Source organism: Lepus europaeus, chromosome 3 (genome assembly GCF_033115175.1).
Source record: "Lepus europaeus isolate LE1 chromosome 3, mLepTim1.pri, whole genome shotgun sequence".
Classification (NCBI taxonomy): domain Eukaryota; kingdom Metazoa; phylum Chordata; class Mammalia; order Lagomorpha; family Leporidae; genus Lepus; species Lepus europaeus.
In genome coordinates this window covers 66,072,172-66,092,101 of record NC_084829.1, presented here as the reverse complement: position 1 = coordinate 66,092,101, position 19,930 = coordinate 66,072,172, and the positions used below count along the sequence as shown (strand labels likewise).

Genomic DNA, 19,930 nt, shown 5'->3' with positions numbered 1-19,930 from the left:
AATCCTCAATAAAATTCAGGCCCATAGAATGCAACAACACATCAGAAAGATCATGCACCAAGACCAAGTAGGATTTATCCCTGGTATGCAGGGATGGTTCAATGTTCACAAATCAATCAATGTGATACACCACATTAACAGACTGCAGAAGAAAAACCATATGGTTATCTCAATAGACACAGAGAAAGTATTTGATAAAATACAATACCCTTTCATGATGAAAACTCTAAGCAAATTGGATATAGAAGGAACATTCCTCAATACAATCAAAGCAATTAGTAAAAAACCTATGGCCAGAATTCTATTGAATGGAGAAAAATTGGAAGTATTTCCACTGAGATCTGGTACCTGACAGGGATGCCCACTCTCACCATCGCTATTCAATATAGTACTGAAAGTTTTAGCCAGAGCTATTAGGCAAGAAAAAGAAATTAAAGGGATACAAATTGGAAAGGAATAAGTCAAACTATCCCTCTTTACAAATGATATGATTCTTTATTTAGGGGATCCAAATTACTCTAACAAGAGACTGTTACAACTCATAGAAGAGTTTGGCAAAGTAGCAGGATATAAAATCAATGCACAAAAATCCACAGCCTTTGGCCGGTGCCACAACTCAATAGGCTAATCCTCCACCTGCGGCTCCTGGCACACCGGGTTCTAGTCCCGGTCGGGGCACCGGATTCTGTCCCCGTCATTCCTCTTAAAGTCCAGCTCTCTGCTGTGGCCCGGGAGTGCAGTGGAGGATGGCCCAAGTCCTTGGGTACTGCACCTGCAAGGGAGACAAGGAGAAGCCCCTGGCTCCTGGCTTTGGATCAGCGTGGTACACCGGATGTAGTGTGCTGGCCGTAGCAGCCATTGGAGGGTGAACCAACGGAAAAAGGAAGACCTTTCTCTCTATCTCTCTAACTGTCCACTCTACATGTCAAAAAAAAAAAAAATCAACAGCCTTAGTATATACAGGCAATTCCTCGTCTGAGATAGAACTGCTGAGATCAATCCCATTCACAATAGCTACAAAAACAATCTTAAAGAAAGAAATAGAAGAGGATACCAAAAAATGGAAAAATGCTCTATCATTTTTAGAATAGAAAAATTTTTCCATTTTAGATAGAAAAATTTTTAGATAGAAAAATGTTCTATCAATGCTCATGGATTGGTAGACTCAATATCATCAAAATGTCCATTTTCCCAAAAGCAATTTATAGATTCAATGTGACACCAATCAAAATACCAAAGACAATCTTCTTGGATCCAGGAAAATGATACTAAAATTCATACGGAGGCACAGGAGACCTCAAGTAGCTAAAGCAATCTTGTACAACAAAAACAAAACTGGAGGCATCACAATACCAGGTTTCAGGACATACTACAGGGCAGTTGTAATCAAAACAGTGTGGTACTGGTACAGAAACAGATGGATTGACCAATGGAACAGAATAGAAACACCAGAAATAAATACAAACATCTATAGCCAACTTATATTTGATCAAAGATCTAAAGCCAATTCCTGGAGCAAGGACAGTCTATTCAACAAATGGTGCTGGGAAAACTCGATTTCCATGTGCAGAAGCATGAAATAAGACTCCTACCTTACACTTTACACAAAAAGTCACTCAACATGGATTAAAGATCTAAATATATAACCCAACACCATCAAATTATTAGAGAAAATCAGAGAAATCCTGCAAGATATAGGGACAGGCAAAAACTTCTTGGAAAAGACCCCAGAGGCACAGGCAGTCAAAGCCATAATTAACTATTGGGATTGCATCAGATTGAGAAGTTTCTGTGTGGCAAAAGAAACAGTCAGGAAAGTGAAGAGGAAACCGACAGAATGGGAAAAAATATTTGCAAATTGTGTAACAGATAAAGGATTAATAACCAGAATCTAAAAGAGATCAAGAAACTCCATAGCAACAAGACAAACAACCCACTTAAAAGATGGGCCAAGGACCTCAATAGACATTTTTCAAAAGAGGAAATCCAAATGGCCAACAAACACATGAAAAAACGTTCAGGATCACTAGCCATCAGGTAAATGTAAAACAAAACCACAATGAGGTTTCTCCTCACCCCAGTGAGAATGGCTTACATACAGAAATCTACCAACAACAAACAGATGCTAGCAAGGATGTGGGGAAAAAGGGACACTAACCCACTGTTGGTGGGAATGCAAACTGGTAAAGCCACTATGGAAGTCAGTTTGGAGATTCCTCAGAAACTTGAATATAACTCTATCATACAACGCATCCATCCCACTCCTTGGAATTTACCCAAAGGAAATTAAATTGGCAAATAAAAGAGCTTCTTGCATCTCAATGTTTATTGCAGCTCAATTCACAATAGCTAAGACACGGATTCAACCTAACTGCCCATCAACAGAATACTGGATAAAGAAATTACGGGATATGCACTCTATAGAACACTATACAGCAGTAAAAAACAATGAAATCTGTCATTTGCAATGAAATGGAGGAATCTGGAACACATCATGCTGAGTGAAAAGAGACAGTCCCAAAGAGAGAAATATCATATGTTCTCCCTAATTGGTGACAAATTACTGTGAACCTAAAAGGAAACCTGTTGAAGTGAAATGGACACTATGAGAACTTTTTTTTTTTTTTACAGGCAGAGTGGACAGTGAGAGAGAGAGAGACAGAGAGGAAGGTCTTCCTTTTGCCGTTGGTTCACCCTCCAATGGCCGCCGCAGCTGGCGCGCTGCGGCCGGTGCACCGCACTGTTCCGAAGGCAGGAGCCAGGTGCTTATCCTGGTCTCCCATGCGGGTGCAGGGCTCAAGGACTTGGGCCATCCTCCTCTGTACTCCCTGGCAACAGCAGAGAGCTGGCCTGGAAGAGGGGCAACCGGGACAGAATCTGGCGCCCTAACCAGGACTAGAACCCGGTGTGCCAGCGCCGTTAGGCGGAGGATTAGCCTGTTGAGCCACGGCACCGGCCAGACACTATGAGAACTTGATCAGCCCTGTCCTGTATGTCGAGGAACAACTTACTACTTTATTCCTTTTAGTATTTTTTTTTTGTTTTACTTAATACCATTGATTGAACTCTTTAATTAACACACAATTATTCTTAGGAGTTTAAATTTAATTTAAAGGTGACCGCTGTTAAATATAAGAGTGGGAATAAGAGAGGGTGGATATGTACAGTTCAGCACATGCTCACTCGGACTTACCCCTAATGATAGAGTTAGAAACATGCTAGGGGATACCAATTCAATCCTATCAAGGTGGCATGTACCAATGCCATCTCACTAGTCAAAGTGATAAGTTTCAGTTCTTAATTGATCATAATGATAGGATTAAGAGTCAAAGTGATCACTTAAACAAGACTAGTGTCTGCTAATACTAACTGTTAGAATTAAGAAAGAGAGAATGATCCAACATGGAAAGTGGGATACACAGCAGACACAGAAGGGCAGATGTTCTAAACAGCACTCTGGCCTCAGAATCTGCCCTTAAGGCATTCAGATTCGGCTAAAAAGCCCATGAGAGTATTTCAGACATGGAAAGCAAGACACTCTGGAAAAAAAAAGTCCTAAATGAAAGATCTCTGTGAGTGAGATCACAGCAGATAGAATGGGCCATCAAAGAAAGAGGTACCTTTCTCTGAAGGGAGGAGAGAACTTCCACTTTGACTATGGCCTTTCTAAATAAGATCGGAATTGGCAACTCAAGAGGCTTCCACAGCCTTGGCAGCTCATGACAAGAGCCTAGGGTGATTACTGACGCCATAAATAAGAGTGTCAATTGTTAAATCAACAACAGGAGTCACTGTGCACTTACTCCCTATGTAGGATCTCTGTCCTTAATGTGTTGTGCTATGTGAATTAACGGTATAACTAGTACTCAAACAGTACTTTATACTTTGTGTTTCCGTTGGGTGCAAACTGTTGAAATCTTTACTTAATATATACTAAATTGATCTTCTGTATATAAAGATAATTGAAAATGAATCTTGAGAGAGCGGCAAGATGGTGGAATAGGAAGGGAGCATACTAATAGTCCGGGGAGAGACAGTTTAATAAAAGTGGAGATACTGCAGGTTCAAGGAAGAGTAGGGGAGGAAACAGCAGAGGAAACTCTTCCAGAACTAGTGATTTACAGTGGACCTGCGTGGAGAGTGTCGGAGCCCAAGTTCAGGACACTAGTGGCAGACTCAACACACCAGTGCTGGAACGCGAGGTGAGCCGATCCTCAATAGCCCGAGACACCGGCAGGAAAGTGGAAAGAGAAGACTAGAGGGAACGAGGCTTGAAACTCCATGGGGAAAAGTTCACCAGGCTAACTAGAAGAGAGAGAGAGAAAAAAAAAAAGGGACTGATACGGACATGAGTTTCTCTCTCTCCGCTCACCTCTCAAAGGAGAGCAAGACAAAGAGCAGGCGCCATTTTGGACATACGTCATAGGCAGGGCGACCTCAGGTCTGCACCTGCCCTGAGCCTAGCAGAAAAACCTGACTCTTGGGGGGGGGTGAAATATCAGGAAATTAGGACCTAGTGAATGTGTGGTGCTGGTGAACTGAGACTGTGAAGAAGGAGACGGTGGGGGAGAGAACTCATGGAATTCACTTGAGTGTTCTCCAGAGACGCTACAGTTCAGTAGCCTTGGTAACCCAGTGGGAGACTGCAGGAGAATTTGAGCCCACACTGAGGGCAGCACAGATTCCCTGTGTGGTCCTTGGGAAAGAGCTTCCAATCTCTGGCTCCTGTGGGTATATCATTCACCTGCTAACTACCTCCAATTCTGTTCAGCTGTGTGAAATTACTTCCCTTTTGAATCAAAAAAAAAAAGAAAAAAAGAAAGAAAGAAAAAAAGATTTACCATGCCTAACCTAGGAGTGTCATCTTTGACACACCCTCAACCCTGAGGAACCAAACACAGCTCTCAGTCCACACCCATCTCAAGCCTCTAAGGCTCCATGGAAAGCAGACAGTCCAAATAATCTAGAAAAGTATAAAAAGAAAAAACACCACAGTGAAGAAACCAAAGAATATATCCAATATGCCAAACAAACACAAAAACCGAGGTGACAAGAGCAAGGAAGACATTATGATGCCCCCAAATGAAAAAGACACCCCAATTCAAGATTATGAAGATGATGAGATAGAAGAAATGCAAGAAGCAGATCTCAAAAAATTGATAAGAACATTAAGAAGTTCTCAAAAACAAATTCTTGAACTACAGAAATCCTTAATGGACAAGATAGAAAATCTCCTTCAAGAAAATGAAATATTAAGGAGGAATCAAAATGAAATGAAACAACTAGTAGAACAAGAAACTGTGATAGTGATGAGGAATCATAATGAAATGAAGAATTCAATAGATCAAATGAAAACACACTAGAGAGCCTTAAAAACAGAGTCAGTGAAACAGAAGAGAGAATATCGGCCTTAGACAACAGAGCACAGGAAAGTATACAGTCAAACCAAAGAAAAGAAGAGGAAATTAGAAATCTAAAAAATATTGTCAGGAATCTACAGGATACTATTAAAAAACCCAACATTCGGGTTCTAGGAGTTCCTGAAGGCATGGAGAGGGAGAAAGGATTAGAAGGCCTTTTTAGTGAGATACCTACAGAGAACTTCCCAGGTCTGGAAAAGGACAGAGACATCCTAGTACAGGAAGCTCATAGAACCCCTAGTAAACATGACCAAAAGAGATCCTCACCACGACACGTTGTAATCAAACTCACCACAGTGAAACATAGAGAAAAGATCTTAAAATATGCAAGAGAGAAACAGACCATTCTCAGAGGATCCCCAATTAGACTCACAGTTGACTTCTCATCAGAAACCCTACAAGTGAGGAGGGAATGGCGAGATATAGCCCAGGTACTAAGAGAGAAAAACTGCCAGCCCAGAATATTATATCCGGCAAAGCTCTCATTTGTGAATGAAGGTGAAATAAAGACCTTTCATAGCAAACAGAAATTGAAAGAATTTGTTGCAACTTGTTCAGCCCTGCAAAAGATGCTTAAAGATGTGTTACACACAGAAACACGGAAACATGGTCATCAATATGAAAGAAGGTAAAGGAAGGAAACCTCACAGCAAAAGATCACAGGAAGCTCAATTTCTATTTGACATAGAATTAAAATCTGATTCTCTGTTAAAGCAATGTGTTAAGGTAATCTATTATGTTCTCTTGATGTCTGTTAAATTCTAATTGTTCAAAACCAGCTGAATTTTTATTAAGAGCTATGGGTTATTTAAATATGTGCTTATTTTCAAAGATTTGAATAATCACCTTGTAACAATGATCAAATTTGGTCTATATTATGTCATGATTTTAAGGAATCTTACTTCAACCAGGTATTTTGGATTTTGAGCCTTCTTGGCATTCTTGACAGGCATTCAAAAAAATCAAAGTTTCAAATAATCTGGACTCTAAAACTTCTAGTAAATCTTGGACTTTGGTTTTTCCAGTTTGGGCCCAACTGAAAAAATCGAAGGACCTATGTCTCTCATCTTATGGAGACACCAACTAATCAGTCTATTTGGATTATATTAGAAGTACTGTCAAGATGTGACGTGGTACTAAATTTTAAGTTTCTATAATGGAAAATGCTATTAATACAAATGTTTGAGAATTAAAAAGTCTAATGATCTTGTGTTACTAGACATGATAGTTATCTTAATGAGAAAGCCCCAGAGGCCTAAAGGGTTAAATACTTGTAAAATCCTTCAGGTGCTTTCAAAAATACTGTGAAGTAAGCAAGTGCCTCTTGTTGGTTGATGAGTTTATAATTTTAAGCATGGCAACTTAAAGTCTTTTGTCATCCAAAGTTATAGATGATTTGCTGCTCATAAAAATAAAGCGTTGCTGCTTCAGTGTTTAGCTGTCCTCCTATAGGTTTCTATGGACTTTTTCCAGCCACTTCTATTGTATTCAGTACTTTGGGATGGCTCTGTAAACAGATGAAGCCAATAATGTATTAACAGAACCAACTGAGAGAAAGTATGGTTAACTGAGTTTACTAAAAACAAAAAGCAATTCAAATCAATTGGCAATTTTACAAAAAAGAGTGAAAGATTTTAAAAGCTATTATTAAAATTGCTATATTGGTCTATTATGGTATGTTATATGTGTGTACATATTGTATGTCCACATGGGAAAATTTTATTAAGAGTTTTATTTTAATTGGCTTATAGATAATTTTGTCCATAAATTTAAGCTGTTAAAATTAATCAAAGATACCTTTTAAATCCTGTGACCTGAATCTCTGTATCATATTTTTTATACTTGTTGGTAGAAAGAAACTAAAAACATTTTAGATGGTTGTGCTTGTTTACTGGTTAAACAAACTACACCATGTTAGATATTTAAGAGATGTTTCCAAATACATGACTCTTAAAATTTATAGAAAGCATTGGGCCTTCTGGTAAATGTTTTCTTAAGTTGTTATCTAATGGTTGAAACTGTTTGCTAAGTATTCATGTGATATTGCTATTGTCAGCAAGCGATCTAGGACTTGCTCCCTCATTTCTCTATTCTAAGCTCAACTTATTCTTTCATTTCTCTATTCTCTTCAAGGTAGGAAACTAATTCTATTATGAAGGAATCTGTAGGACGCACAATTTAATCTTTAGACCTTATAAAAGAGATGGCTAACATTTTTCTGTAAGAGCATAGACAAAATGAGAGCTTAAATAATAATCTCATAGCTAGATTCACTTCTCCATCAGCAAATTATACAGTAAGTAGAAAAAACCTCCCTTTCAGACCAAAGGGAAACAAAGTTTTTAAGTGAGAATATAGTTTTCCTTATGGGCATTGTCTACCTTAGAAAAACTACTACAGAACATGCCTGTGACTACAGACTTCTAGTTTAGGCCACTGAAGATTAGAGATGGGACTTGGGCACTCCCTTGACTTGCATCCTTTGGTCTGCTTTAACAAAAACCAGGAGGAAAAGAAAGCTAGGCATCAGAAGCAATGGGTGGCAGGCCTATTAACGGCTGTTCTGTACAGTGATCTGCCCTCAAGGAGACCCAACAGGCCAGTCCACTGCAGTAGCTTTCAACGTGGCAAGCCTGGGCTTCAGCAGAAGTCAACTTGTGGAGAGCCCTGGCAGCTCTGCCAGCCAAGAGTTGGGTCACTGGAAATGGACCTGCCCTGGAGTCGAAGGATGCCCAGGTCAGAGCCACAGATCTTATTGGCTCTAAGCTGAAAAGCCCTTCACTCAGCCCAACTTCCAAAGTGACCACCTCAGCTGAGGGGACGGCCAAGTAGGGTCAGCAACATTGCAGGCAGAACTGTAAATTTCTTATTAGAGATGCCACCTGCCTTTACCTGACCAGCTCTCCTCCCAGGCCAGCTAAGTAATGAAAGTCAACAGAGTGCCTTCCCCTAGGAGGTTCACACCTCCCTTAGGATGTACCCCATGTGAAGAGATAGATAGATCCGGGCCTCTTAACTTACAAGGCCTAAAACCCACCAGATTATTATCAAGCCCCTTCTGTCAGGTTCTATTTGCCTCTCAATCAGAAAACTTAATTGTAGCTTAGACAGCACCTTTCTTAGCTCCTCTAATAATGACTCTGTCCTTTATTCTAGATCCTGTCTAGCGCACTTGGGCCTCATTCCTTCGTAATCATAACCTCTACTCTACCACCAATGGCTCTACTCCCAACCTGTGTGTACTGATGGTCCTCTTCCCCACTTAATGCTGTATAATTGTTCAGACCTGGTTAATGCCACTCTTAGGATCATTGGATACTATCCTCACCCTGTCTTTTATGACCTTGTCTAATATGATCAGATTCGGCGAACTTGGAAGGCTTCCATAGCCTTGGCAACTCATGATGAGAGCCTAGGGTGGTTACTGGTGCCATAAACTAGAGTGTCAATTTGTTGGGTCAACAACAGGAGTCACTGTGCACTTGCTCCTCATGTGGGATCTCTGTCCTTAATGTGCTGTACATTGTGATTTAATGCTATAACTAGTACTCCAACAGTATGGTTCACTTTGTGTTTCTATGCGGGTGCAAACTGTTGAAATCTTTACTTAATATATACTAAATTGATCTTTTGTATATAAAGATAATTGAAAATGAATCTTGATGTGAATGGAAGGAGAGAGGGAGCGGGAGAGGGGAGGGTTGCAGGTGGGAGGGAAGTTATAGGAGGGGGAAGCCATTGTAATGCATAAGCTGTACATTGGAAATTTATATTCATTAAATAAAAGTTAAAAAAAAGAAAAAAAAAAGAAAATGAATCTTGATATGAATGGGACAGGAGAGGGAGTGGGAGATGGGATGGTTGTGGGTAGGAGGGTGGTTATCAGGGGAAAAGCCACTATAATCCAAAAGTTGTACTTTGGGAATTTATATTTAGTAAATAAAAGTTAAAAAAAATTTAAACAAATAAACAAGTTTTAAACTCATCAATTTGTGCAATAAAAAGGATCAGAAGTTCTTGAAATTAGTTTTTATTTTTTTTAAACCCTCTCTAATTAATGATTTACCAGGAAGTTCTAGAAATGATAATCTACTAGAATCATGCCTATTAGTATATTGAATATTTGCAATGTAAAGTTTCTTTTTTCATTGCTACTCAAGGAAATGATTCAGTCAGATAACTGCAAGTATACTTCGATATTTCCCTCAAAGGCCATGAAATCACTGTTTTATAAGGTTAGTTATTCTTGGTCTATTTTTTCTAATAGCTATCGTACAAATTAGGCTCCCAATTGACTCCCTTGTTTTTTTTCTTCTTTAATATAATTGTAAGAAAATTAATCTCACTTTATATTAGTTTGCTCCCAGCCTAGCTCCATTTGAATGCAACTAGACAGATAGATAGATAGATAGATAGATAGATAGGCTTTACCATTTGGTTATTCCCTTGAGGGGAAAGGTTAACCATCCAATAATGATAAGGTTTCATATAGTTGATTTGAATCTCTAAGATGTAGCAGATCTTTCTTAGGGTATATGACTGTGTCGCCCTAATGCATAGGTTTGTCAAAATCACCCAGTGAGAAAAGAAATGATGAGCTATTTGTACTAATGCAATGACATAGAGGTGTTTATTTTATATTTTCTAGGAGTTAGATTATAAGTTAAATGAAATGATGATTCCAATATGAATGACAAAAGGAGATGATGATGTTGTTCTGGTTGTGAAGAAACAAGGATAACACAAGCAAAGGAGATGAGTCACTTCAATTACTTAACTGTGAGACAAACTATTATCATGTCAATCAATATATCAATTTGAAACATAGCAATGTGGGAAATTTCAGGGTTATAAAGTTTTGGTTACCAACAAGATAGGTAAATAAATCACAAATAAATTAATAAAATAGTTTAGCAACAGTCAAGCAATAGTTACTAATAATTGTAATGGAAGCATAGGCAATTAAACCTTTGAAACATTTTCTGAAAACAAGGTTAATCCTTCACAAGCATGACAACATCAGATGGATCGCACTACAAAATCTAGAGAAAAACTACAGGATGATTTAAAAGGAGCAAAAATAAGGTTTCTGGGTTATGCAGTCAACACACATGGTCTAATATTCAAAAACTACAATTATGGTAGTGCAAAAAATGTGCAAATTACCTGTCAATTCAAATGATAATTTTGAAGGCTATTTTTTAAAAGAAAAATGTAAAAACGAATAATTCTCTTTTCTAAAATAAGCCTATTTCTGAAGCGAGGAAACTGCTCTTTAATTTTCTTTATGGATCAATTTATAAAGCACTTTCGGCATCCTGGTAATTAGTGAGCTAAAGCAAGATCAAAATATTATTTTAAATTGCCTAAAACTGTTGGGTCTAATGAGAGTAAAATAAAGTGGCTTTGTTTCAGATTATCAGATAATAGAGTACCCTTAGAAATGAAATTAGTTATTTATAATAGACTTAGAACTGTAAGAAGCTGGGGCATTCTACCTTCAAACTTCTAATATTATGTCTGATAACTACTGAAATATTTATAAACCAGTAAGATAAAACCAAAATGGTAATACTTCTTAAACAAGAAGAGTACATAAGAAACCTGCATTCATTCTTACAAAAAAACAAATTTGATGAATGCATACCAAGTGAATGTATAGCAGGCATCGAAAGTGCAGTGATAAGATAAAGCATCTTTATTATGTTGCCAATTTTCTGGTGAGGGAGATAGGCAAAAACAAACAAACCAAAATAAATAATAATAGTAGGAAAGTATGCTGTGAAGCATATAAAATGAGGTGACACAAAGGAGCAAGAAGGTAACACTTTGGAATAAGCCAGAGACATCTTCAAGGAAGGATGTATAAGGAGGTATACCCAGCACAGGGTATAGAATAAAACAAAATAGAAATCACACCAACAATCCTCAGTACACACAGTATTAGATAAACTGTGAGGCATATATAAATTGTGTGTGCGTGCGTGTATGTGTGTGTGTGTGTGTATATACACACAATATCTATACAAGGCAGTAGATTCAAAGCATGAAATACAGGTAACAAAACATAAAAAGGTCCAAGATATATGTTGAATTTGAAACTGAGGTGGCCAACTATTACAAAAATATGGCCTTGGAGATGTGGGCAGGTATGAAGACCAAGAGTAGTGATGGTCAATGTTTAGCATAACAATATGTTTTAATATTTTGCATGTAAGAGATATTCATTCTTTGCCTTTTGAAATTATAATTAATGCTAAAAAATTTAAAAGGAAGATAGGCATTTAGTCTAGCAGTTAAGACTACTTGGGATGCTGCTATCCCATATCAGAGTTGGTTTAATTCCTGGCTCTGGCTTCTGTTTCCCAAACCCTGATAGGCAGTGATGAGGGCTCAAGAAATTGGGTTCCTGTCACCCACATGGGATACATGAATTGAATTATTAGCTTCTAGCTTTGGCCCAGGGGTAGGCATTATGGGCATTTATGCAATGAATCAATGAACAGGAATTCTGCTTGTCTTCCTGTATATATTTCTTTCTCAAATAGGTAAATAAAAATTAAGAAATAAAAAGAATAGCAACTTGACCCACCAATATTAAAACATTTCTTGTTTCAACTTCATTGCTGTAGTGTCACTTAAGTCAAACTTTCTCGGGATACAAAAAAAAAAGTAGCACTACCTCTTAACTATTAACTGTTCTTAAAAGACCTATGGTAAAAGTTAAAATATTCATATCAATAAAATTATTGTATATGTGAACATAATTAAAATAGAACAGATGTGGAGAAAGAAAATAAAGTTGTCTTAACCTTCATTGTTCTAAAACTGACCCAGAAAAATAAGTTTGATGATAAAACAATCTGGTAAAAAGTGTAATGGGACACAAGTACCTCTACAGTGTAAAGTCTTTTGATTGCTTTTCAGGTACATCAAGGAAACATGAAATATACTGATCTCTTGAGATTATCTGCCTTGAAAGGCAACTAAACTCATCTCCCCTCTCTCTCAATAGTGTTCTCAAGGACACCTTAAAAGTTGGATTTTGTAAAGCTACGCATGTTCTTTGTGATGGATCAGAGTCACATTATCAGCAAATGTTGGGGAAAGTGGAGTGTGATTGATTCCTAAGGTTAATACCGGCGCTGTGGCTCACTAGGCTAATCCTCCGCCTTGCAGCGCCGGCACACCGGGTTCTAGTCCCGGTTGGGGCACCGATCCTGTCCCGGTTGCCCCTCTTCCAGGCCAGCTCTCTGCTGTGGCTAGGGAGTGCAGTGGAGGATGGCCCAAGTGCTTGGGTCCTGCACCCCATGGGAGACCAGGAGAAGCACCTGGCTCCTGCCATCGGATCAGCGCGGTGCGCCGGCCGCAGCGCGCTACCGCGGCGGCCATTGGAGGGTGAACCAACGGCAAAAGGAAGACCTTTCTCTCTGTCTCTCTCTCACTGTCCACTCTGCCTGTCAAAAAAAAAAAAAAAAAATACTGACCTCAAATGCCAATGGCTTTGTAAATAAAATTCAACACTTTACACTGTCTGTGAAAGGAAACCAAAGGAGGTATAAAATAGGGGAATGTTTCTTTTTGTAGTGTCCCTTTAATAGTCATAAAGGACTTTTGGAGTAAACAACACTTTCCTTTGTTTGGGTCAACTCAAAAATTCATCTTCCCCAGTAAAATGATGATGAAACTAAATCAAAATTGGCTTTTATTCACCAAGATACGCAAGTAGTTATAATAAGGAGTTTAAGATAGTATAAGTTGCTAATTAAGTTGGAATTTTACAGCATTTTATTCTTTCTTTGGCTATAAAACACACTAAACAACACTAAATAGCACCTCAGAATATACTACCAAAGTCTTCTACAGCTATTTGTGTAGAGAGGAAAGCCTACAGAAATTTTATGGTTATGGATTTTCCACATCAGAGCACCAGTTTTGAGTGCCAGCTGCTCCATTTCAATCCAGCTCCCTGGAAATGCACCAGGGAAGGCAGAGGATGATGTCCCAAGTGCTTGGGCCCCTGCTACCAATGTGGGAGACTTGGATGGAATGCCTGGCTTCTGGGTTGGTCTGCCTAATCCCAGCCACTGTGGCCATTTGCAGTAAACTGGCAGATGGAAGGTCACTGTCTCCTGTGTCCTGCCCTCTCCTTTTCTCTCCCTCCTCCTACTTTCTCTTTCAAATAAATAAAGAATAAAGAAAAAACTTTATCAATAAGGACATTTGATCATTTATCACTCAGGAAAGCTGGGATTCTCCTAAGGTACCAGGAGAAAAGACTCCTTAGAATATCAGAAAGTATAAGTGAAAGATATGCTTAATATTTTTGATTTCTCACCCACATAAAGACATTTGTAGTTTCAATTAAATTAATTCCCTTGGACTGAGAAAACTGCCAGGGGGTTTGCTCCTTTTCCAAAAATTCTAATAATGTTTCTCTCCTAGACTCTCTGTTAAGGGATAAGTAACAGCACAAAACTTGAAATACTGGTCATATTTGGGTTGAAAAACATTGAGAGAATTCTTTGAATACATAGAACACTACAATATCATGCTCTGACAGCACACATGTGCTATTAGCTTTGAACCTCTGCCCCCCCACCATAAAAAACAAAACAAAGCACAAACATAGTTTATAATCTATATAACTAAAGTATAGTAAGACTTAACTGTTAATTTTTTCTGCTATTTGAGATAATTGAAATCTCACAGAATTATCCATGATATGAAAATGATTTTGATCAGATATATTGCAACTATTTGTACAAACAGAAATACACAAAAGAATTACTCATCCTTTTTTGTGAAATTATATTCTTTTGCCTGAAATCATAAAATATATAAAAATTAAATTTTTTTGACAGGCAGAGTTAGACAGTGAGAGAGAGAGACAGAGAGAAAGGTCTTCCTTCCATTGGTTCACTCCCCTAATGGCTGCTATAGCCGGCGAGCTGCGCTGATCCCAAGCCAGGAGGAGCCAGGTGCTTCCCCCTGGTCTCCCATGCGGGTGCAGGGCCCAAGCACTTGGGCCATCCTCCACTGCCTTCCTGGGCCACAACAGAGAGCTGGACTGGAAGAGGAGCAACCAGGACAGAATCTTGCGCCCGGACTGGGACTAGAACCCAGGGTGCTGGTGCCGCAGGCGGAGGATCAGCCTAGTGAGCCGCGGTGCTGGTAAATTTAAATGTTAATCTATTCATAAAAAAATAAGTGGAAGAAAAATAGAAATATTGTACTAATCTATAATAAATTCAAGGTCACGCAAGTAATGTATTGGCTGTATGATCACAGAGATTGCTACATACTTTTTCAATGCTAAGCCAAATTACTGGTGAAGACACTGAAAATATATTTGAAGTTCTATAATTCTAAAATATCAGAGCTTTTAAAAAATCCTCATGGAATTCACATTGCAATGTGACTTAAGCATTAGATAATGCAACCCTATCTCAAGAAGTAACCTGATGACATCACTGCACACAAATACATTCATCACACTCTCCTGTAGATCCAAAATAGAGAATGCTTTCTAAGTGTAACTCACATCTCACTGGATTATATTCCTGTTAACTAACAAGTGGCTGAAATAATTTAATGTGCTTTGAATAATCAGCACAAAGTAATGTAAGAAAACATCTGTCACTTACGTTTTTGAGTCATCCCACAACACACAATAGGGATTCAAGGTACCCTAAAAAAAGCAGAGAAAGTTTCAATAAATAGATCTTGAATACATACAAAAATCTTAAAAGTTTATGTAAGATTCAAACAGAATGGCAGGTTTCTTCTTGCATCAGGATTCTTTAAAGCTTTCACCTCAATTTGTTTTTCATAAGAAATGTACATTTCCTTTCTTGTAGACTTAATAACTCATTTTGTGACACTCTGTGAAAGCAATATATTTAGTCTTAATATTACAACCTACGATTACTTTTGTGAGAATTTGAAAGCAAAGCTATCATATAGTGTAATTCCATATTTTGAGTGTTTCAGTTGCATATCTGTTTCTCTAAAATTTTAATTGCTATGTTACTTTCCTTAAAAACAGTGAAATTTTAAGTAGTCAAAATTAAATTATGATGAAGCATCCCATATTAGACACATGTACAATTACCACCACCACTTCCTCTTCACCCTCCAGTTGGTGCTTCCTGGAGGCAAGAGGTGGTATTATTAAACTGTCCACTTCTGCAGAGTTTTTTGATTTTCAGTACTTTATTCACTGACAGATCATGTTTGGATAGCATCACTTCTAGTGAAACTTTGAGAAAGAAGTGCTAGATTTTCATTCAGTTCAATAATGAAGTATTGAGTATTAACCAAGACATTTAGGATGACACATGAAATTTCCATACAATTATCCCAAGTATATTTTTTAGTTGATCTAATGCTATTGATCACTAAAACTAGATGTGACTTCAGATTTTTTTCAATATAATGCTTTAAAAATGATTAACAATTAGAGTCAGAACTTAACTTGCAACATATTTAATATTATGACCAAACCCATAGTTAGCTATTTACAACATCTTGCACAGATTTCTTCCTGGAAGTTTTGATCTGTTTTCCCAAGTATATATTTTTAATTTGAAGAGTTCTAATTATGTAAAGCTTCTTCTTGCTGTCTGCCTGTTCACATTCGCTGGGCCTTATTTTGCCATTTGAAACAACTTACTAATTTTCCCTTAACTAGTATCTTTAGATATATACAGATTATATCATATCCCTGTAGAATCTTCACTTATCCATTAAACATATTCTGTAGTCTTCAAGATCTCTTATCCTCCACATCATTCATTTCCTGGTGCATATATTCATAGAGTAGGGAAATATCCATTTCTGTACAACCTGTGAAGAGCAGGGTGGAACTACCATCTCTACAATTTAGGTGCTATAATTCCAACAATGCAAACTAAGATGCTAACAGATATTTTGGTAGACTCTTCTTGAGCTTGACAGGCATGACTCATGTATTGCAGTCTTTTGAGTTCTTTTTAAATCATGATTTTGGCATCCCACACATTCACTATTTCTTCCAAGCTTTGCATCATTGCAGGATCAAGAAACATAAAGGGTCATCTGCGGTCTTATCCAACCAAGTCATTGATAAAAGACAATGAATAAATGAACACAGTTCAAAGATATAGCTCTAAAACAGGCCACTGGTTCTTTTACACAAGTTGAGACACTCCCTTAGTGCCAGAAAGCTGTGACAAACCTCAAACTTCAATTTTGTCAATAATCTGACAAGTACTAGAGTGGGTCTGGCATAACAACATGTTCACAAGTATAAGCAGGCTTTTTGTGAATGGTGCCCTTATAAAGTGTTGTTTGCTGTTTGCACTCTATAATTTTGTAGAAATAAAAATTAAACTCACTATTCCAGAATTTAAGACATCTACCGAAATTTAATTTATCATTCAGTTTCAGTGGGAAATTTGACTACCGCCAATATTAAGGGATCATAACCATTCTCCTCAAACCACATATTCAAGGTATCTTATTTGTCAAGTGTTACTATTTCTAGAATAGACTCCTAGAGAATAAAAACATCCTTCCCTGAAAATAAAAGAGTCCTAGTCACACAGAAGTAGGTAAGGAATGCACATATGGAATTTTTATCTAACAACACAAGAGAAATGTTCGTATCAATGTCACTAGTCAGAATTTACCGAGTAAGGGAAAAATGACATTTAGTAGAGAGAGTTTTATGGAAGAAGAGGGTTATATGTTTCTTATAAAAGTCTTGGATATGGATGCTCGAGGGATGTAAAAGGGTATGTGTCTTCCTCTAAATTATGAAGCCCTATCTAGTTTTACCTGGATTTTTTTTTCATGCAGCTTATGAATTAACTGATAAGCCCTCAGCATAGCTAAAATGTTGTATTATGAAGTTATTCTGTAGTTATTTAGCGTTTTATTCAACAGAGCTCAAAGCACTTTATAAGCAACAAGTTGTCATTGGAACATGACAATGAAGTATACGGGAGCTTATATGTAGATGATATTAGAGCATTTACACATAGCTCAATGATTTTAGAAATATATGAATTAGTTTATGCTAAGTCTATATAAAACTAATACACAATACTGTCTAAAGGCTTATTACCTCATCATTATTGTTCATAATATATTATTCCAAAGAAAATAATATTAGAAAAGAAATACAATATAAACTTGTTTGGATATTCCTTTCCTTTTTATTCCACTAAAGAAACTGATCTCCACTCAGACAAAAGTATAAAGAGGAGGTGGGATGGTTTGGGGGTGGGAGGGCAGCTATGGGGGGGAGAACAGCTTTAATCCAAAAGTTATACTAATGAAATTCATATTTATTAAATAAAAGCTTTCTATAAAAATAAATAAAAATTACATTAAAAAGGAAACACTTTTTTAATTATTCCACATTTTTGTCAACATTCAGTTTTACACTTGATCATCTTTCACTCTTGCCTCTTAGACACTAACTACATCATGTGCCTCCTTAGCTCCTCCTTATCTATAGATACTATACCATTTCTCCTCCTGTCCTTACAAAAATTTATCTTTTAAAGATGTTTTACTTATTTGAGAGGTAAATACAGAGAAGGATACAGAGAGCTCCCACCTGCTAGTTTATTCTTCAAATGACAGGAATGGTGCGGGATGGATCAGGCTTAAGCCAGAAACTGAGAACAAAATCCAGGTCTCCTACTTGGGTGGCACTGAACCAATTACTTGAGCCATTGCCACTGCCTCCCAGGTTTACATTAGCAAGAAGCTGCAATCAGGAGCCAAGATGAAAATCAAACCCATGATCAAAAAAATCAAACCTCATGATTCTCATGAGGAACATGGGTACCTTAACTGGGATCTTACCTCTAGGCTAAATGTCTAATCATCTTCTGAGAATTAAGACACTAGCCATGTGAAAATCGTTACTGGTTCCATAATACAGTGTTTAATATTAAATGTCACTATTGTGTGAAGTATACAACAGATATTACTAAGTATTTATTTTAATACAGTCACCACTATTAAGGAACATCAAAAAGTTCATGGAAAATTGGAATTAGGACAACTTTAAATCTTAATTAATTCATTTATTTGAAAGGCAAAATGACAGAGAGAAGGACACAATTGCACGCACACACACACACAAACAAAAACACACACAGGGAGACACAGTGAAACAGAAAGAGAGAGATCTTCCTTGTCCTGTTTCACTCATCAAATTTGGCCACAATAGTCAGGTTTGGGCAAGGCCAGGCAGGAGCCAGGAACTCCATTAGGGTCTCCCATGTGAGTGGTAAGGACCTAAGCACTTAGGTCATCATCTTCTGGTTTCTCATGCATGTTAGCAGAGAAATGCATCAGAAATGGATGATCCTGGACTTGAATTGGCACTCCAATATGAGATACTGGCATAGCAAGTAGTGATTTAATTCAATGTGCCACAACGTCATCCCCAGAATAACTTTAGTTTGATCCAAAAAATTTTGTAATTCATGCTTAATTTTTTCATAATACATTTTCCATGGATATGAAAGTTTACATGCTGAAGTTAGTAAGTTAAATATTTGAAGTTTAGAAAAACGATCTGTACAAATAAAGTAGATGAGTCTTTGAACCTGGATAGACTAGTCACTTAAAGGATAAGAAAGTGAAATGAAACACGTAACTTAAAAAACAGTGCTAAATGAATTCTAAACATTTTTAAAAAGGCTAAAAGTTTCTGCTGCAAAATTACTTATAAACTATTTGCTATAATTTTCAGATCGGTTTCTCAAAGGGATGTGGCTATAACAGTTATGAGAAATTTATAGGAAATCAATAACAGGAAATTGTGAGCCCAATAACAGTAGAAAGAAAAATGCAATGACAAGAGCAAGAGGAAAATAAGCAAGCTGCGAACTAACCTCTAGGAGTTGATCTAGAAATGTTAAACTAAGAAAACAAAATTTGCCAGGTAAATGAGACAGATGGGCTCAAGAGATTAATTTGCCAAGCTGTCAATATAATTGGCATTTAAAATATTAAAACTGTGTATATTTGAAAACTTTTGAGAAGATTATGCTATTGCTGACAAGCATTTTTGGCAGAAAACCAAAACACACTAAAAAAAAAAAAAAAAGAAAGAAAAAGAAGGAAAATAAAGAAACCCACACAGAAACTTGTCTCCTTGTCTGTATTAAAAAGAGCATAGATGAACATAAGTTAAACATTTCTACTCATTCATTTTTAAGCAATTAAAAAAATACTACATGACCCATATTTCTTAATTATCACTTACACTTTCAAGTATATTTCCTATTTTTTAATCTTCTCTACTCTATTTCAACATCAACAAAACTGACATATTTAATAGTAGACTATATCAACAACTTTATCCACATAAGTATGTAAGTGGCATTCTATTGTCTTTTGGTTTGTATAGTTTTTGTTTTCTTATGAATAAAATAGATAATTTGCCCATCTTTTCTAACCCTAGCTCTCTCTGGTTTGACAATAACATAATTAAATTCATTTCA

General features: G+C 37.1%; 1 protein-coding gene across 3 annotated transcripts in view; it reads right to left on the bottom strand.

The window, feature by feature from the left end:
- The window catches only part of ADGRB3 (adhesion G protein-coupled receptor B3), an 862,679-nt gene that overhangs the window by 365,302 nt on the left and 477,447 nt on the right, over positions 1-19,930 (bottom strand). For all 3 annotated transcript variants that reach the window (XM_062187566.1, XM_062187568.1, XM_062187567.1), the window contains one exon: positions 15,068-15,111. In XM_062187566.1, the coding sequence (XP_062043550.1) occupies positions 15,068-15,111 (44 nt within the window). The remainder of the gene's footprint in view (positions 1-15,067; positions 15,112-19,930) is intronic.